Genomic DNA, 19,394 nt, shown 5'->3' on the forward strand with positions numbered 1-19,394 from the left:
TCTAGTGGCTAGTTTCTGAGTAAAGTAAACCCTGGTACGGTTGAACTATATAAGGCTGGGATGAGATCCAGCTAGAAAACGAGTTGTTAATGTTTCGACCCTCGATCCTGCAAGTTGTGGTCCAGAGGTCAGCTACTGTGCAACTAGAAGCTTGAGTGACTGGCAGCAATCTGTGTATCCACACTGTGTCGTGTTCGCAGCGTGCCCGTGCAGTATACAGTGCATATGGTAGTTGTATAGCACGAGATTCAATGGTCTCTTTCCTTCCGCATCGGCGCGTCTCGTCACGAATGATGATATCAAGCTCCAAATTCCAACCCACTGTAATTTCAACCGCAAATTGAGTCCAACACGAGCAAATCTCCCAGTATATCAACTCCGGCAAACTATGAAAATATGACGAGCATTGACGACCTTTTCAAGGTAAGTCTGAAGCATATCACTAGCAATCCAACAACTTCACATTGGTCGTGTGCTAAAAAGATACTGGTACTCGTCCGTAGAGCTCAGGTCTTCCTAGCAAACGCAAGCTGGACCCCGTCCGCGATCCAAGTAAGTATCTAAACACCCTTCTCTCTCAACCTCCAAATCACTGACATTTCAATTGACAGATGAGATCTACAAATCCGCAAAACTGAACCCCTCCTCAAGCCGCCACGCCCAGGTACAGGACGAAGACGACGGCGACGACATAGAAGCAGGCCCCGCGCCGCCGCCCGAAGACGATGAAGATGGAGACTACGGCCCGTCAGCACCACCCGACGACGACATTCCAGACGACGACGAAGACGGACGGTTCTTTGGCGGCGGCATAACACGGCAGGAAGCAGAGGTGCTGGACTTTGTCGAGTCGGCCGACAGCGCGGCGCCGCCAGCGGACGACAAGTTCGACGCGGCGTGGCTGCGGCGCACAGCCTTGGCGCTCGAGAAAAAGATCAACCGCAACGCCGAGCTGCGAGCCCGTCACGCCGACGACCCGGCCAAGTTCATCGACAGCGAGGCGGACCTCGACGCGGCCGTGCGCAACCTCAGCATCCTGGCCGAGCACCCTTCGCTGTACCCCGAGTTTTCCCGGCTCGGCACCGCCGGGTCGCTCACTGGTCTGCTGGCGCACGAGAACACGGACATTGCGCTCGCGGCGGTGCAGATAGTCGCGGAGCTGACGGGCGACGACGTCGAGGGCGCCACCGAGGACGAGTGGTCGGTGCTGGTCGACGCCCTGCTAGAGGCCGACCTGCTGTCGCTGCTCGTGTCAAATCTCGAGCGACTCGACGAGGCTGGCGACGAGGCTGATCGGGAGGGCGTCTACCGCATCCTCGAGGTGGTGGAGAACCTGTGCGGCGGCCGGCCCGCGACGGCAGAGATGGTGGGGCGCTGCGACCCTCTTCTCAAGTGGCTCCTGGCCCGAGCGACCAAGGCCGAGGAGCCCGTGTCGCAGAACAAGCAGTACGCGGCGGAGATGCTGGCCATTCTGGCGCAGGCGAGCCCGGTGAACCGCGACAGGCTGGCGAGGGACCTGGACGCGGTCGAGCCGCTGCTGCAGCTTGTGGCGCCGTACCGGGCGCGGGATCCGGAGCGCGGTGGGGACGAGGAGGAGTTCATGGAGAACTGCTTCGAGGCGCTGACGTGCATCGCGGACCGGCCCGAAGGCAAGCAAAAGTTTGTCGACGCCGAAGGTCACGCGCTGTGCCTGGTGCTGATTGGCAGCCCGACGGCCAAGAAGGCACGCACACCGGCGCTGCGGTTGCTGGATCATGCGGTGGCACAGAGCCGCGAGGCCGGGGTGTGTGAGCGGATTGTCGAGTACGGCGGACTCAAGACACTTTTCACACTATTCATGAAGAGCAGCAGCAGCAATGCCAAGGGCTCTTCCAAGAAGCGCGACCCCAGGGTAGTGGAGCACCTCATCAGCATCTTTGCGTGCATGTTGAGGTTGCTGCCGACGGACAGCGCGGAGCGGATCAGGACGCTGGCCAAGTTTGTGGAGAAGGACTACGAAAAGACCGAGAGGCTCGTCCAGCTGCGGCGAGAGTACGCGGGAAGGGTGGCGGCAGTGGATGCAGCCGGGATGGATGAGCTGGACGAGGACGAGCGGTTCTCTCGCCGGCTGGATGCGGGTCTCTTTGTGCTGCAGAGCATCGACGTGATGCTCGCGTGGCTGGTGGCCGAGGACGATGGCGCAAAGAGGAAAATCCAGACGCTCCTGGCGGATAGGGATGAGACTTTGGAGTTACTCAGCGAGAGCTTAAAGGAACAGGCTGATGCTGTGGATGTGGAGACGGAGAATGGGAAGGAGATGCATGATATGCTGACTACGCTTCGGGAATTCCTCCAAGATTAAAATGTATGGAGGGAGTTGTCTGGGTGTTTTGATTAATGTGTATATCAATGTTGTTTTCATAGCGGCATACAAGTTGGCGTAAATGTTTATAGAAGAAGAAAACGAAAGCCAAAAGCGTTGATGCATCCTACAACTACTCTCAATGGACAATCTTGCAACATGCTGCTTGATTCATCTTTCTATAAGCTCAGTGCAAAAAAGCATGACGCCAACCTGGTTCTCCATACAAGACTAAACAAACAGCTTAAGCAGCAGTCGGCGGCACAGGGTGGGGCTCAAAGACGGCCTTGAGCAGATCCTTGATGACCTTGTCCTGGTGCTTCTTGCCGGCCTCCTTGATCTCCTTGATCTGGGTCTCGGCCTCCTTGTTGGCCTCCTCCTCGGCCTGCTTGTTGCCTTGGGTGTGCTATATACGTGGGAGCGCGGTGGGTTTGCGCAGGTTAGCTTTACTCTCTCATGGAGAAGAGCTTCCTTAGTCGGTAGCCAGGACGGGAGATAAGCCAATGACGAACCTTGGACTCGAATGCCTTGTACTCGCTCTCCTTTTCGGACTTGTAGGCTTCTATCTCCTTCTTGGCCTCGTCACGGGCCTCCTTGACTCTCTTTGTGCGGACTGTACATGGTCAAGGCGGGAAACGGGTTAATGCCGAGAATGGGCCGCTTGAGGGTTGGTGGTGATGCCATCAGGGGCTTTTGATGATTCCGGCGGGAGAGGGAGGGGTTAAACTTGGTGATTTACATACATTCCCGTGCTAGATGGATACATCACATGTTAGCACAAGCTTCGCTATGAGGCGCATGGCAGTAGTGGTGTGGTCTTGAGCTCACCCTTCTGGACAATCTTGGATGCCTCACGCTCGGCCTATAAGTCACCGCAACAGCCGCCTCGTTAGTTGTCATCCCGACGCATAGCCGTTTTGCTTCCTATCTCGCATCGATAGGTTTCGCGAAAGGAAAGGAAAAACCGAAGTGGTCGTACCTCGAGCAGGGTCTGAATTCCAGCTGAACTTTGGGCAGACTGTATGGGGAATCTAATGGTTAGCTTTGATCTCTCATTGTTCGCTACTGTCTTTGACGCTTCGATTTGGGGCGATTGCATCGCGACGAACCATTGTGAATTCTGTTTTTTGTCGCAAATAAACCTCGGCAAGGAAATCGCAGGTTGCAGATATCGAATCGACGGGTTAACCTGCCCCGGTGTTATTGCAGTAGGCGGCTGGCGAGATATAGGTGTGTTAGGGGATCGGTTACGTTGATTTGTTGTTTGTCGTGATTCAATCAACGCTTGGGAACCTCCAAACCCAAGCTCCGCCTGTCCAACGGATGGTGCTGCTGCTGCTGCTGCTGCTGCTACGCCTGTGCTAATGTGGGGAAACCAACCCGACCTTGGAGCTTTCCCACCTCAAAGGAGCGCCAAGCCCGAGCCGACGCCGCTTTGGCAGGGATGAAGGAAACACCGGCCGGGTTGGGGCATGGTGGTCTAGGACGGCAGAAAAATTACATCATTCCAACCTCTGCCAGACGCGGTAACCTAGGACGCGATTCTGTTCATACATTCTGTTGATATAATTTACGGACATTCATTCTTAAGGAGGCGGACGAAGGTGGCCTGGTTCGAGCAACATCCACTGAAATTTTTTTAATTTTTTTCTTAGAAATGAGCCGGTGCAGGTAGCCAGCCAACAAAGGTCACTCACTGGTGAAAACTCTCAATATCAAACTATCCCTCAAAGAAAACAATCAAGAAAAATGTCACGCGCATCCAAGCTCACACTGCTGAGCACCTCGCTCTTTGCCGTCACGACGGTGGTGTTTGTGCACTTTCAGCAAAAGGCCGAAAAAGCTGTACGTTCCTTATTTTCTCTCTTGTTCCCAAATGTATCAGAAGTGACATGCACCCCAACCTATGGCAGCTAGCTATACTTTATTTGCTTGAAGAATGGGAGAGAAACAATAGACACCAACACAAGAATTTATCAAAAATATTCTAGGCAATGCACCAAGGTGTCATCCGTGACATGGAACAGCAGCGCATTAAACGAGAGCGGCAACTCGACTTTGACATGCAGCGCCAGCTCGAGGAGGAGTACAAAAAGGGCCAGTCTGTCCGCGACGTTACCCACGAGGCGCCACCTGATCCTCCTAGTAAAGGGAGGTCATGAGCAATGACATCGAGTTTTGTATATTAGGAAAATGCAGTGCCCTCTGTATAAACTGGGCAGGAGACTTGTACGACCATTCATTGTATCAACACAAAAAGACGAATGCATCACTCAAAAAGAACATGTTCATCTCACCTCACTAGCACATCCTGTATCAAACATATCCCAAACCGGGCCAGCCTTTGTTTAGCTCTATAGAATATACAAAGTGAATCTGTAACTAGACTACTGTACCAGGAAATACATATAGACCAAATGTAATCACTGTTGCTCTCATGCTTCGACTTTTTTTTTTTTTTTTTTTTTCTTTTAGTTTATTACTAACACCGCTCCTTTTCCAATATCGAAAAACTTGCCGCGACTCCCAAAATGCGCTTCTTCACATACTTAAACTTACAAAATGTTTATATGTTGGGATGAAAGGGGAAATGACAGTCAGGTAGCAGAAGCAAAACTTAAGCCCCCATGACTGCCACAGAAAACATACTCTCATGCATGCCAATCTTGCAATGCTTCCAGTTTTTGCACCACTAATAAACCAAATTCCGCAAACACCCCATCCTCGACTCGTTGATTACCATCCAGATCAACGAATTGAAACTCCTGACCTCTCTGTAAACATTCTTGTGGCAATGTTCATCGACGCCAGCTCCTGGAAAAGAAGCTTGGCAGCATACGGTATGTGCACCTGCGCAATCTTGGTCTTGTTCCTACATGGCCGACATTCGAAAGTTTTCCTCGTGAGATCGCTGTGAAAGAGAACCCATGTTAGTAATCAGTTGATGCCAAGCATACCGAGGGAAAGGAACGATTGGAAGATAAAAACGTACGCAATAGGCGTCATCAGCCCACAAATACCACAGATATGCGCCCTGAACGCATCCGAAACCTCAAACAGCCTCTCCTTCAAGAAAGACGCTGCTCCGTGTGCAATCATGCAATCACGTTCCATTTCTCCGAAACGCAGACCACCGTCACGGGCACGACCCTCCACTGGTTGTCTTGTCATGATGTTGACGGGACCACGTGCTCGTGCGTGGATCTTGTCGTCCACCATATGCCTCAGACGCTGGTAGTAAGTCGGACCAAAGAAGACTTGAGCTCTCAACTTCCGACCAGTATGACCGTGATAGAGAACCTCAAAGCCTCGGGATTGGTATCCATGCTCACGTAGAAGGTTGCTGACCGAGTCCACAGTCACCTCTGTGAAGGGCGTGGCATCACCCTCCATACCCTTGAGAGTTGCGACCTTTGACAACAAGCACTCGATCAAATGGGCAATTGTCATACGAGATGGAATGGCGTGGGGGTTGATGATAATGTCGGGAGTGATGCCTTCCCTGGTGAATGGCATATCTTCGTGTCTGTATGTGACACCAATTGTACCTTTTTGTCCGTGCCTGGATGCGAACTTGTCGCCAATCTGCGGGATCTTGGTGGTTCGCACGCGCACCTTGACGTATTTAAGACCATCTTGATTGGTCGTAACGATAACCTGATCAACGATACCGCTTTCGGTACTGCGGAGAGGTGTCGACGCATCTCGCTTTGTGTGCTGCACAGTCCGCTGGCCAAGTTCTTGATTGTCCGCGGGGATAGGAGCCGTCTTGCCGATGATGATGTCTTCACCGGAAACACGGGTACCAGGAGCAACGATACCGTCATCCTCGAGCTTGTCGTAAGTGCCCTGCTTGAGCCTCAACGTGTCTGCACGGAACGGCTTTTCGAACTTCTCAACCATGTTGATACCGACACGCTTCTCCGAGTCCGTGTATGAACGGAAGAACAAACTACGGAACAGACCGCGGTCGATTGTGCTTTGATTCATAATGACGGAATCTTCCTGGTTGTATCCAGAGTAGCAAGCAATTGCTACGATTGCATTCTGACCGGCAGGAAGCTCACGGAACTTGAGGTACTCCATGGACCGTGTTGTACCAAGAGGCTTTTGGGGATAGTAGAGAATGTTTGCCATGGTGTCCATACGGCGGTTGTAGTTTGTGAGGAAGAAACCCATGGCTTGTTTACCCATGGCAGATTGGTAACAGTTACGGGGTGACTGTGAACGTGTTAGCATTTTCGCAAAGAAGCACAACGATAAATATGTAGAGCAAGGATATCCCGCAACGTACCTGGTTGTGGTCAGGGAAAGGAATAATGCTAGCGCAAATACCCAAAAGCATACTGGGGTGAATTTCGCAGTGGGTGTACATATGAGTTGTCGGGTTGATCTTGGTGTTCAATCTTCGGTTGATATCGTTCTTGTCAAAGGCCTCCAACTCGTCCAGAGTTGCACCGCCAAACTTGAGCGCTCTGAACTTATCTAGATCGCTTGGTGACATGCAGATCATGGCCGTCTCTTCTTGCTCAGCATCCATCAAGTCAAGAACACCGTCACTCTTCAAGCCTTGCCAGCCGTAGTGACCCTCATCTCCGGGGCTGAGGTTGTTGTCTTTGTCTGCATGGAGCTTGGCGACGTGCTCCTTGGTAAGCACCAAACTGCCCGCCTGGGCTCCTGTCCGTGGATCATCCTTTTGGTTGACAACAAACAGAGGTCTCATGACACGGCCAGCGTCCGAGAAAATTCTGAACTCGCCTTCACGGACGTCATGAATGAGTGATACTTCAGGATCGACTCTACTTTTCCTGCGAAGATCGTAGACCAAATCTACCAACTCTTCAATCTTGTTGGCTACACCAACCCACGTGCCATTGATGAAGATCTTTGATGTACTTGAAGAGTTTGATGGCTCGTACTCCTCGAGCACATCCATTCCTCGCGCGACCAGGAAGTCATAAATAGGCTCTGCTGGAGTTCCTACACTGACCATGCACATCAACGACAGGTTCTTCACTAGACCACAAGCCTGTCCCTCAGGAGTCTCTGCAGGACACACGAGACCCCAATGAGTGTTGTGAAGCTGTCGAGGTTTGGCAAGCTTGCCATCTCTTCCAATGGGGGTGTTGGTTCTCCGCAAATGGGACAAAGTCGAAGCAAAAGTGTATCGGTTCAACACTTGCGAGACACCAGCCGTGGAGCTTGCAGCCTTCTTTTGATCTCCCCAGTTGCCCGTGGCCAACGAGTATTTCAACCCGTTTGTAAGAGTGTTGGGCTTAAGCGAGGCTGTGAGATCAAAGTCTCTGCCAGCGTCGATGCACCGCCTCAGACCACCCATCATGTCGTTCGTCAACTTGCGAATGATACCACGGAAAAGCTTGGCTAGCAGAGGACCAGCCAGATCCAACCGCTTCTTGCCGAAATGATCTCGGTCATCGACATCCCGACGACCAAGAGCGCACTGCAAGATCTTGTGAACCATGTAACCCAAGAAGAAGGCCTTGCGGGTCTCGCATCCCTCTGCCTGGGAGATATGCGGGAGCGTATCCTTCTGCAGAATGTCTCGTGCCACCTTCAGACGAAGATGTCTGCTGTTCGAATGGCCACCATCCTTGCCGACACGCTTGGCGATAAAGTCCAGCGCGACTTCTCGATCTTGAATACAGAAAGCCTCTTCAATACTGGGCCTCAACATCTCCAACATTTGTGTATCGTTCTTGTCCAACACAATGTGGTTCAGGATGTCCTCATCAGAAACAACCCCCAAAGCACGGAAGACAATGGCGATCGGGAGATCACCGCTGGTGTATGGTAAATTCAGGTGGATCGTCTGACCAAATGATCCACGCGTGCTGTCGCCCTTGGACGTCAACTTCATGGTCAGGGTTGAGACAAGACGAGAGCCCTTTTCCAAAGCACTACGGATTTCGGCCTGATAGAGGTATTTGTTTGGTTGGGCCTTCTTGAAGACCTGAACGATGTTTGCAGCGGACCGCTCCTGGGCGATTAGGACCTTCTCACTACCGTTGATGATAAAGTAGCCACCCTGATCGTAAGGACACTCGTTTAGAAGGAAAAGTTCCGACTCGGGCTGACTCCTCAGATAACAGATTCGACTCTTCACCATGACTGGGATCTTGCCAATGTATATCATGTCGGCCATCTTTTCGCCTGAAATCTTCTCGTCTGGGTTGTGTGACTTGTCCCTGTCCAGCTCCCAGCGAATGGTAGTTGGGTGCTCGTTGGTCCTCTGCATCTCCTCCCGCTGCTCGTCGTTGAGTTCATGGAGCGGTATATCCTCTTCGACCGCGACGTTGACCTTCTTGGTGAGCTTGACGTACAGCGGGCAAGAGTACGTCAAGTTTCTGTCACGGCACTCGTACGGCACCAAGGTGCTGACCTTGCCGTCTGTTTCTTTAACCGTGGGCTGGGTCACGAGGATGTTTCCGAGCATGATTTCATATCGGCGCAATCGAATGGGTTTTCCTTCAAAAGTGTCGGGAGGATTTGGGTTGTCCAGTGTAAGAACCGAGTATTCGTCAATGATACCCTGGATCGTTGAGGTGGTGAACTCATTGTACGAGTCGATCTGCTGAGAGACGAGACCCTTTTCGTCAAAGTATGAGGAGATGACGTTCCAGCAGTCCTCGGCGGTGATCTCGTCGTCGTTCTCAGCATCGTAATCGCCAGCCTCGTAGTCGGCGTACTCGTCCATCTCGCCGTATTCCGCCATATTGAAAATGTCAAGAGGATCGCAAGTTCGTGTTTTGCTTGATCGGAGTTTGATTCTGGTTGGGATAGCGTTGCCTTGTCGACTCTAGGTGAGGCCAAGCTGAAGCTGATTTCAAAGCAGGAGGTGCAGGCTTTACCCGCTACAGCGCAACCTTGCGCGCTCTCCCAAGAGACGCCAAAGTAGTGTTTAGCGTCTACAAAGAATCTCCAAAGAAAAGAATTCGTGTGTAGATCGTTTTCGTTGGGTTTCAACAGGTTTCGCGATGACCTGACCCGTCGCCGCGTTGTCGTGGTTGACAAAGTATGGTGTGGAGGCGGCAACAACTTGTCAGGGAAGGGCGGAATGTTCTTTCTGAAGATGTGGATTATGGTATCGAGGCGACGCGACTGTGGCGCTAACCTGATTTGTACTAGCGCTAATTGTGCGAGGATGTGGGGCGGTCTGTTTGCCTCTGGATGTCGATAAGAATAACAGCTTTGAATGCCGTCTACCAGGTTAGGTAGATACCATAGACGACTTTAAATATATCCAAGTAACTTCAGTGGCTTGTGAAACTAAATTTACTTATTTATTTTGCTGCAGAAGCTCAGATGCCTCCTTTGATTTGCATATGTACGTAGGGCTTTGTGTTCTCACACTGCCTGCATGTGCATTATCTAGGAGGGCATTTAGGTACACAGAACTGCACTCATGGATGCACCCAAACTTTATCCTACGAACCTACCTAAGTACTCCTCAGGGCAATATGGAATCTTACTCACTTTTCACCAGCCACATGCAAACCTGATATATCCGAGCTTACCATCAAAAGGCATTCCATACGTATGCAGGCAATCACGCCACATAGTAACCCAGGCAATCTATCGACCTCGTACTCTACCTCAATTAGCTAGGTACCGAGGTAAGGTACTAGGGAACTTTACTTCCAGCTGTCGGGGTAGGCCACACACCTTGCAGTCTATCGCACTTGCCGTGCACTCCTACCTTCCGTTTCCTTGTGCCTGGCATTACAATTCCAGGCATGCCTGTCCTCAAGATCAGAGTGACTTCTCAGGCCTTTGTGTGAGGTATTCTAGGTCTTGCAAGGTCAATACCTCTACTTTGTCTTGAAGGTCACATAGGCATCCCGTATCAGTTCGATATTTAAAAAGTCGACAGGATCGTCGGTATCCATATTGCATCTTTTGCACATGTATCGGAAAGATCTTAGTTTGCCCCATTTGCTAGCCTACAATCCTAAATACAATGGACATGGCCACAAAAGACACAGACACACAGCGACCTGGTCACCTTCGAGCTCTCAACCGTAGCAGCGACACCGATTTCACCGACTCGCGTCTAAAGCCGAAACCCCTTCGTATAGGTCGCAGAGATGCTTCTGATGCAAATTTAACTGATATATCTCTCAACGACACTCTGATGTCACCAGATCCTGGGGCGTTGGCAGGTGATGAAGACTCGGACGTGGGTAAATGCGAGCGCAACTGGGAGGCGGAGAGTTTAGGGTCGCCCTTGAGCAATGGTCTTCATAGCCCATCACACAGGGCTGAGCAGCATACGCCTCCCCGTTCGGACTACAACCCCTCTGAATCTCCTCCAGGAGCAACTATACATGGAGAACAATGCCCTACTACCCAGATGGATAGGGAGTCATGTCGTGGAGGCAATAAGGCTGATTTGACTTATCGCAATGCCATTTGCTGCGAGGGAACAATCTCCACCCAACCTAAAGCTTTGAGAGGATCAATGCCTGTCGCAACTGAGATGCTGAAAACAGTCATGGAAACCAGCTCCCAGATCAACATGCCTCGCGGATCAGACAACTGGCTGCTTAGGTCCACCGAGGATTAGGTATCCCCGGACATATGCCCGCCCGGACGGAGCCTGCATACACTTGATGGGGCATCTAGACATGAGCGGAGTAGAAGCTCTAGCTCTGATGCAACGCCTCATATTGCAAAGAAAAACCCTTCTAGCGTCGCAGAGCGGAGGAAACTGTTTGAAGCGAAAGAAATAGGCATGACGTCTGGCTCCCTCCGTCGCTCAACAGCTATTACCCTGCAGAGGTCTGTAAACACAGTAAAGGCATCAGGGCAATCTACACGTCAGACTGCTCACAATACCGAAGCTGCTACCCCTACAAAGAGCTCCAGTACCGACACGAAATCTTCACTGCAGTCACGGCACCCGGCCTATTCTACCTTGCTCGTTCCTGATTACAAGCCATTAACCAGACAATCAAGCGTGACTCGGCTTCGGCAAAGTACTGATACAAATACAGAAACCCGTTCCAGGCCGACGTCTATTCGGCTGGTTCCTACACAGGGAAATTCTGCACCCTCGATAGATACCCCTGTATCTGAGAAAAGATCGGCAACTAGAAGCCCGGAGACTCCATTGATAGTACAACCAGCAACTTCGCCAACGCCTAGGTCTACTGTTACTAAGACTGGAGAGTCTGTAGGAACCCCAATACGACCTGTTGTACACTCTTATTTCTCTGATTCTCCCAATGCAGCTTGGCCTGGAAATTTCCTTTCAGTCAGGGATCTAGACTTCAAGCTGCGGTCAAGATTGTCCGAGCCAGCTCTTATAAGGACCGGCCAGAAAAAGCCGTCTAATGGTGGTGGGCATCCTGGGTATCCCACTCCCGTCCCCGTCACGCCCCAGAGGCCTGCAGCGAAGTCTTCGGTCTTGCACTCAAGCCCAGCCCATCACCTCATGCGCTCTGCAAACACCGTCTCTTCTAGACATTCCGTGGCTACAACAGACAGGCTTGTTGCAACCGGTGGCACATCTCAGAGCGGGGGTACGGGCCACCAACTGAAGGGAGCTCAATCGTGCCCAACCAGAGTCGCAGACCTTCGCCGTCTCTTTGACGATGGTAAGCCCGTAGGTCCAGATTTAGGGCCATCGTCAAGGTGGAAAGAATCAAGCATTGCCGCGGCGCCCCGTTCGACCTTTTCCGGCTTAAGGGCTCCTGTCTTTCGTCTACCTCAGCCTGCAGGTCCCAAACGCCCCGGCGGACCTTTATTCTCGCCTGTCAAAAACTTATCCACCAATAACTTTGGCAGTAACTATGGACACGGACCTGGTTCCGATGGTATCTCCCCTGGTGCATCCCCATTGAAACAAAAGATCACGCTCTTTGAAAATATGAGCACCCCAGAGAGTCTACACCAGTCATCTCCCAGTCAACAGGTCAAGACATACGATGGCGCTATCGAAGACTCTGACAGGAAGGATATGTCCCGCGGAGACGATAGCCTGAGGAAAAAGGCTAGCCAGATGCTACATCCCATCGGTTCTGCAGGCATACTAAGGAAACTCTCCAGAAGCTTAAGAAATGAGATGCAAGACAATTCTAAGGACCCCGATACAATCAGAGATGTTGCTGGCTCCAGCAGATTTAGGAGAAAAATTGTTAAGCGCCGACTCCAACAGCCACAGCACCCCAAGCCACCGTATACCTTGGACAACGCCGGACGCAGCAGCACTGCGCTTGTTCCGGTGAAGCAACGTGATAAAAATGTGCCTGAATCGGGCACTGATACTGCGAGCTATGTGCACCGAGTTAATTCGACAAAAGAGTCTGGTGGTTCCTCGGTAGCCAAGAGGCTTCTTACTAGGAGGAGCATGCCGTTCTTCAACAAATCAGTCCACGCAAGCGACCAGCTTTATAAAAGGCCCGTGGGATCTTCTTACTCGCCCTCTTTCAGCAGCGGGAGTGTGCCAGCGCCCCCGACACCCAGTGCCAGAACCACAAACAGCAACACGAGATCCAACGCAAGCAAGTATAGTTTTGCTGGCAGCAGCGCCATGTCCGCGCCCCAGCCGCGGCTGACCAAACTCTCCAATAGTGCCAGCTTTGTAACCGAACACAGCACGCAATCGGCGCCTCAGCCGCTAGCCACAGAGACTCTAGCAAGGGGAAGGACGTCGAGCCTCAGACGCCGGTTTTCGTCGTCGTTGAGTCGCGCCATCAACCCCTTTCGGCCCCATCATGGCAAGAAAGACGGCGACGGTGCCGGCTGGGTCGGACAGTCTGGATCAGGCGCAAGTGGCGGTCTGACGAGGGCTGTGTCGGTGGCCAAGTGCGATCTCGAGCATCCTAGGCCCATCAGGGGCGCGGAGATGGGGCAGATAATCGGCATGTTTGAGCAGCACGAGGCGAGTGCCAACTCTGCAGAGCATGCCAATGGTACTGGACAGGCGAAGTTATGATAGTCTTGCTTGTGATGGAAGCCTGTCGTCTATACGATTAATCCCGAATAACGATGTGTTTTTCTTTTCTTTTCTCTTTCGTTTTTTTTTTCTTTTTTTTCGTGCTAGCAATTGGATATATAAGCATAGAAGGTAGACTTTTCACTCGCATTGGGTGGAAAAAGGGTAGGGTGTTAGATTCTCAACAAAGATGGCGATGAAGCAGGAAGCAGACAAAACAAGAGTACAGGTTAGATGATTAGTTATCGTGAAAATCAAACCTGACGATCATGGTATTAAAAAAATGTCTCATGAAACAAAATTCTGGATTTTTGACGCTTGCTCAAGAAGCGAGATATATAAAGTGTTTAAAAGACTTTTTTCAGCCGATACCCTCGTGTTTTTGAACACCCAAGAATGTCGTCTCAGGACTGAATCAATCCCATTCCCCGCCCAATCTTCTTGACGAGCGCCTTTTTGAGATACCACTCCCTCGCCAGACTCCTAGTCGTCTTGGCAAAGACTCCAGGGCTGACGCGACCCCTTTCCACGGCCCTGCCGAGAACAAAGACGGCATCGGCGAGGGCGCGCTCCTCGGCCACGAGATCGTACAATTGGTTCGCGACTACGGTGGGCGCCACAAGCAGCTCGTCGACGTCAGGTGGCACAATCTTGCCGGCCTTTGCGTCGGCCACGACCGAGTCGGCCTTTCGCAGTGAGTCGTGAAGGATGGAGGCGTTGGAGGACAGCAATGAAGACACAGCTGAGAGGGACTGCTGCTCGGCGTGCATCGAAGAAAGAGCTGTCAGCATGGCGGCGCGCTGAGCTTGGAGGCCGGAGAGAGAGGATTCGTTTTGAGTCCTAGCCCGGACGCGCATTGCATGCAGGGTGGTGGCGAGCTGGGCGAGGAGGTTGGAACGCTCCGGATTCGGAGGGATTGGGGGTGCGGGGATATTGGTAGGCGAGGGGAGGGAGAGGACGAGGGGTTCGTCCATGATGTCTGGCGGTGGTGGCGGCGGCCTCTGGACGGGTTGTGGCGGCGCTTGGTGCGGTTGAGGTTGCTGTGGTGGTGGTTGCTGATATTGAGGGTGTGGCGGTTGGCCCTGAGGATGAGGCGCTGGTTGTTGGGTATGTTGCTGCACAGGGGGAGGTGGCTGTTGTTGTGGTGGTTGTTGGTGCGGAGGATGCTGTTGATGCTGTTGATTCCAACCGGTAGGGGGTTGCGCTGTTGGCTGTAGAGGTGCACCCTGTGATTGAATGGACATGCGATTTGGGTTTGATGTGTGGTAGTTGTCATAGCCAGATGGGTGCTGTTGTTCGTATGGGGCATGCACATGCGCCGGTGGAGGCGATTGGTATTGCGGCCTCGGAGGTGTTGGTCCTGTATGCTGTGGCTGCTGCGGCGGAAGCGGTGGTGCCGAATCATATCTCGAAAGCCTATTGCTCTGCGGTGCTGGAGCTTCCTGTCTTCCAGGATGTGGTGGTAACAGTGGCCCGGATGAGCTTGGTTGTGCCGGCACGGGGGACGGCCTATGTACGGAAGCATCGTTGCCCTTTGGCGGTGGTGGTGGCGGCCTTTGCTCGTTCGGAGGAGGTGAGGAAATGTGACCACTACTAACGACTGAAGCTGGTCTCGGCATCATGTTCGCATTGGGAAACGGAGGGACTGGTGGTGGTGTGGGAGTCGAGGCCGCTACTTGTTGCCGTTGTTGCTGGGGAGGCTGTTGCTGCTTTGCAACTACAGGGGGCTCCTTAGCAAAGACATCCCGCAGGATGGCTAGAAAGTCCAGAATGGTGGACTTATCCCAGAAGCTCGACCAGCCGACCAGGTACGGATGGTAGACCTGGCCCTGAGGGTCGACATGTTGGCCGGGACGGACGACCATGTTCTCGGTGGGAGTGACGTATACGAGCGGCGGCTCACGGGGATACGCGTGAGGAACCCATAGCGAGATGGGAAAGCGGTAGGTGTTGCCCCTGAAGACGACGGGTATAGTGCCGGTTAGATGTAAGAGGAGGGCAGAGACGCCGTTGGGGAAGGCTGCGAGTGTATAGAATGTTAGCGGTTGAAGGACATGGTAAAGGATGAATTGATGTGCAAGAGGGGTTGGCAAGGACTCGAGACAAATGTACAAATCAAGACCTACTGTGAACATCAGTCCTAGGCGACAGTGATGGATATTGCGACAAGACCTGAGCGACGTCATTGTATGTGCGGTTCACATCGTGATATTCCTGTCGAGTGAGAGTAGCCAGCCAGTCAGTCAGTTTGGTTGCGACGCGGGCGGGGTCAGCTACCTGCTTCAGGCAGCCGTACCCTAAATGACTTGACTATGACGGTTATAAACAACGTACGCTGGTAAGAACGCTATACAGCCAGTTGAGGATATGCTGTTGGACAACCATTCTCGTACTACCCGCAGTAGAGGCGGATGGACGAATTGTATCGTCTGCTTGATATCATGGGTAGGTAGCAGGACAAAGCTCCAATGGAGGGTACGGTTATGTTTGGCGGGCTGAAGTTGGGCGCCAGAGCAAGCAAGGTTCCTGGCTTGGCTTGGCGGAATGACGAGGCAATTCGGTCCAGTTCGAGATGGAGTGCCAAGCTATGGTGGAACCTTTAAGTGGGGGCGTTTGTTCCACATTATTTTGCAGTAGCAGTAGCTACCAAGGCAAGCAAGGCTAATTCGCAACCAAGCTAATAACATGTTATCGACAACGGCTTGCTTAGATCAGCCAAAACCTCGATTGCACTTTAGTTTGTCGGGTGTGTTGCACTGCGATGCGGCTCTCTACCGGCAGCTGCGATGATGTGCCAAAGACTCGGGGGATTTGCAATGCAACTCTCCGCTCGTGCATTAAACACGTGCATTCAACACCACAAAAGATTATTTAACTAGGTAGCGTACCTGTATTGTTGTATTGTTGTCGAAACGACCGACAAAAAGCCATTCGTCCGATCGGAGCGAAAAAAAAACCGTCAAGTGTCCAGAAAACCCCCCCCCCCCCCCCCAAAAAAAAAAAAAAAAAAAAAAAAAAAAAAGCCTTGGGACAAACAACCGATACACCTCACCGGTACGGTACACATGAGCTACTACTGTAGAACTAAGCCAGAACTAGGGTCAGCCATGTTGCGACGAGCGCACCGTCACAACCCCACTACATTATGAATGAGGTTTGATATCTGTAGCAATAGTATTAATCGCTATCATAACCGAGGGTAAAAGGAATTGATTTAATATATGATCGGCGTCCATTGATTCATCGACCTCTGGGCAGCCTATCCAGTTCATTCTATTCTGCTGCCAAGGTATGTACACACCGTTACCTTGAGGGTCAAGACAAAGATGATAAAACAAAACCTGACTCCGTATTCGGAGAGGCCGGGCGCCTGTTACGGAGGGAAAAGGTGGTGTGCACTTGCCGGGGCTCGATCGCAGTTGATTTCTTGGCGTAGTTTCCGAGTTTTCCCTCTTGTTCCGTCAAATGACGAAACGAAACGATTTATGGCAGGTTCGCTTTTCTTTCTATTTACCTACTAGTCTAGGCATCTACTTTACCTACATGGGACTTCTGTCTAGTCCATTTCAGTCTAATCTACGACATCCTTGGTCTAAATTCCTAATAACCGCGACCATGGCGATTCGTAAGCTTCATGGATTTGTCTACTCCAACTGAATTCCTCGCTCGCCGTACGGACAACGGACTTGAACAAGACCGTAAGCTGCACAACAACTAGGTAAACAAAGAGGTGTGCGAGAATTGTGGAACGTCATGGTAACATCGAATCAAGAAGTGGCGCATCTGATGTTTGAATTGGTCATCCTTTTTCAGGGTCCTCTTAATTACTTGCATGCGGCATTACATTGTAGAAAAAAATTAATTAGTCTCTGCAGAAAAGAGTCTTTTAAAAGTCAACTGCCCCTCCATCTCTTTTCTAGCTCTACTACTCCTTGACCTCTTCCCACAACAACTGTGCATCCTCCACAACACCACAACGTGTTTACTATTTGTCAACCCACAAACTCATGATATCGGCCCTATCGAGATCTCGCACGGCTGAGGAGTATCACAGAATCATTCTGTATACTCCTTGCGTCAGGACTTGATCATCTCGCTCCAATACTTGACTCTGTTCTGTTACCGTTTCTTAACCTTGATTTCCACTCGCGTCCCTCAAAAAAAAAGTCTACATGTTTACCAGCCAGCCAAACCCGGTTACCCGTATATAATAGCCAATCGCCCCAAGAAGGAGATAAAAAGACATATTTCTTTACTCGAGTATTCTGGCAGTTTGTCAAGTTTCTTGGAATACAGAAACATACGCACCGCATCGTCGTCGACTTACCGTTTCATCCTCCCGCAAAACTTGTTCACCGAGGCTTTGATCCCCCACCGGTAATGCTTCCCCCGCTTCCTAAACTCTCCGACTATGGAGTCTCACCCACCAGTGGGTTCCTCCCTGAGGTCCTACCCTTGTCGAGACTCCCGGACCCATACTACAACAAGTGGGAAGCCGTGGCCGCCAACCTGCAAGCACTCATTCTTAGCAAGCGCCTGAGGCCCGTCGTCGACCGCCTGCCGGTCCTCTCCACCATCGGTCTGGAACATGACGCGGAGTGGCGGAGGGCCTACTCGATCCTATGCTTCATGGCCCACGGCTACATCTGGGGCGGTGACAGCCCCTCGGACCGCCTGCCGGCCTCTATCTCGGTGCCTCTGCTTCAGGTAGCGGAGCGTCTAGACGTCGCCCCCGTCGCCACATACGCCGCCGTCTGTCTGTGGAACTTTAAGCCGCTGTTTGTCGACGAGGGAATTGATGACCTCGAGAACCTCGCCACCCTTAGCACCTTTACTGGCTCCATCGACGAGTCGTGGTTTTATCTGGTGTCGGTCGCCATCGAGGCCCGAGGCGCTGCCACCATCCCCCTGATGCTTAAGGCCATCCAGGCCGCCAGGGACGGCGACGCCGACACCGTCACGTCCTGTCTGGTTGCTTTTGCCGAGCGCATCGACGACCTGGGCAACCTGCTGCAGCGCATGCACGAGAACTGCGATCCACACATTTTCTACCACCGCGTCCGGCCCTTCCTGGCCGGCAGCAAGAACATGGCAGACGCCGGTCTGCCAAACGGCGTCATCTACGAGGACGGCTCCGGCACAGAGTCGTATCGTCAGTACAGCGGCGGCAGCAACGCCCAGAGCAGCATCATTCAGTTCTTTGATATAGTCTTGGGCATCGAACACCGACCAACCGGCGAGAAGAAGACCTCTGGTGATCAGCAGCAGCAGCAAGAGCAGCGCGGGCGGCCCGAAGGCGCTCCTCAGCACAACTTCATCATGGAGATGCGGCGGTACATGCCGGGCGGACACGCGCGGTTCCTGGGCGCCGTGTCGTCGGTGGCCAACATCCGGCCGTTTGTCGAGGCGCGGGCGGCGACCAACAAGCCGCTCGCGCTGGCCTACGACGCGTGCCTGGCCATGCTGCGCGCCCTGCGCGACCGCCACATCGCCATCGTGGCCCGGTACATAGTCGTGCCGTCGCGCGAGGCGATGCGGGGCCGGAGCCGCAGCCCCGAGGCCGCCAGGAACAACACCTCCAAGGTCAACCTTGCGACACCCGTGTCGCGCGGGCCGAAGGGCATCGCGCTCGACACCTCGGGGGGCGACGCGGGGAAGAAGGACCAGCTCAAGGGTACCGGTGGCACGGCGCTCATTGCGTTCCTCAAGCAGGCGCGCGACGAGACGGGTGAGCCGGCCGTCGAGACCTGGACGAGAAAGTTTATGAAGCGCGGCAGTGGCAAGGTCCCCGGAAGCGGGGACTTTTTCCTCGGAAAGGACGACGGTGCCGACGAGGAGGTCGTGCAGGTCAATGGCCTTGCCGGTATGTGGACCATGGAGGGTGAAGGGGGCGGGATTTGTAATTACTGATTTACCGACCTTTTGTGTGTGTGTGTGCCCCGGTCCGTCTCTGTCGTTGCTTTTCCGAATCTCTTTTCAGGGTTATCTTGCTTTTGCCCCTGATTCGTCCCCTTAACAAGAGACAGAAGACCAGACGTATCCCTGATCGGGATGATTTTGGATCAATATCAACATGAAGTCGTCTTGGAAACAGAA

The 19,394-nt window shown here is 52.5% G+C and overlaps 8 protein-coding genes across 8 annotated transcripts; 5 read left to right on the top strand and 3 right to left on the bottom strand.

Annotated features, from left to right (window-relative positions):
- Positions 1-334: 334 nt before the first annotated feature.
- Positions 335-2,341, top strand: PgNI_02877 (uncharacterized protein; the record flags this gene model as incomplete). The annotated part of the gene is made up of 3 exons (XM_031122934.1): positions 335-423; positions 504-552; positions 612-2,341. Exons 1-3 carry the CDS (start codon positions 397-399, stop codon positions 2,339-2,341), a joined length of 1,806 nt encoding a protein of 601 aa, XP_030985526.1. The 5' UTR covers positions 335-396.
- Positions 1,206-3,611, bottom strand: PgNI_02878 (uncharacterized protein). The gene is made up of 6 exons (XM_031122935.1): positions 3,451-3,611; positions 3,321-3,359; positions 3,170-3,203; positions 3,085-3,093; positions 2,854-2,954; positions 1,206-2,747 (listed from the first exon to the last, which is right to left on the bottom strand). Exons 1-6 carry the CDS (start codon positions 3,451-3,453, stop codon positions 2,586-2,588), a joined length of 348 nt encoding a protein of 115 aa, XP_030985531.1. The 5' UTR covers positions 3,454-3,611; the 3' UTR covers positions 1,206-2,585.
- Positions 3,612-3,878: 267 nt separating this feature from the next.
- Positions 3,879-4,758, top strand: PgNI_02879 (uncharacterized protein). Its single transcript, XM_031122936.1, has 2 exons — positions 3,879-4,186; positions 4,333-4,758. The coding sequence occupies exons 1-2, from the start codon at positions 4,091-4,093 to the stop codon at positions 4,501-4,503; spliced, it is 267 nt and encodes an 88-aa protein (XP_030985532.1). The 5' UTR covers positions 3,879-4,090; the 3' UTR covers positions 4,504-4,758.
- Positions 4,759-4,794: 36 nt separating this feature from the next.
- Positions 4,795-9,374, bottom strand: PgNI_02880 (DNA-directed RNA polymerase II subunit RPB2). The gene is made up of 3 exons (XM_031122937.1): positions 6,636-9,374; positions 5,334-6,562; positions 4,795-5,252 (listed from the first exon to the last, which is right to left on the bottom strand). Exons 1-3 carry the CDS (start codon positions 9,072-9,074, stop codon positions 5,090-5,092), a joined length of 3,831 nt encoding a protein of 1,276 aa, XP_030984038.1. The 5' UTR covers positions 9,075-9,374; the 3' UTR covers positions 4,795-5,089.
- A 945-nt stretch (positions 9,375-10,319) lies between these two features.
- PgNI_02881 (uncharacterized protein) lies at positions 10,320-10,925 on the top strand (the record flags this gene model as incomplete). Its single annotated transcript, XM_031122938.1, has 1 exon — positions 10,320-10,925. One exon carries the CDS (start codon positions 10,320-10,322, stop codon positions 10,923-10,925), a length of 606 nt encoding a protein of 201 aa, XP_030984037.1.
- A 46-nt stretch (positions 10,926-10,971) lies between these two features.
- On the top strand, positions 10,972-13,298 carry PgNI_02882 (uncharacterized protein; the record flags this gene model as incomplete). Its single annotated transcript, XM_031122939.1, has 2 exons — positions 10,972-10,995; positions 11,139-13,298. The coding sequence occupies 2 exons, from the start codon at positions 10,972-10,974 to the stop codon at positions 13,296-13,298; spliced, it is 2,184 nt and encodes a 727-aa protein (XP_030984040.1).
- A 371-nt stretch (positions 13,299-13,669) lies between these two features.
- On the bottom strand, positions 13,670-15,784 carry PgNI_02883 (uncharacterized protein). The gene is made up of 3 exons (XM_031122940.1): positions 15,633-15,784; positions 15,425-15,512; positions 13,670-15,318 (listed from the first exon to the last, which is right to left on the bottom strand). Exons 1-3 carry the CDS (start codon positions 15,681-15,683, stop codon positions 13,703-13,705), a joined length of 1,755 nt encoding a protein of 584 aa, XP_030984039.1. The 5' UTR covers positions 15,684-15,784; the 3' UTR covers positions 13,670-13,702.
- A 1,894-nt stretch (positions 15,785-17,678) lies between these two features.
- Positions 17,679-19,208, top strand: PgNI_02884 (uncharacterized protein; the record flags this gene model as incomplete). Its single annotated transcript, XM_031122941.1, has 1 exon — positions 17,679-19,208. One exon carries the CDS (start codon positions 17,679-17,681, stop codon positions 19,206-19,208), a length of 1,530 nt encoding a protein of 509 aa, XP_030984034.1.
- Positions 19,209-19,394: the final 186 nt, after the last annotated feature.

Source organism: Pyricularia grisea (assembly GCF_004355905.1).
Source record: "Pyricularia grisea strain NI907 chromosome Unknown Pyricularia_grisea_NI907_Scaffold_2, whole genome shotgun sequence".
NCBI lineage: Eukaryota > Fungi > Ascomycota > Sordariomycetes > Magnaporthales > Pyriculariaceae > Pyricularia > Pyricularia grisea.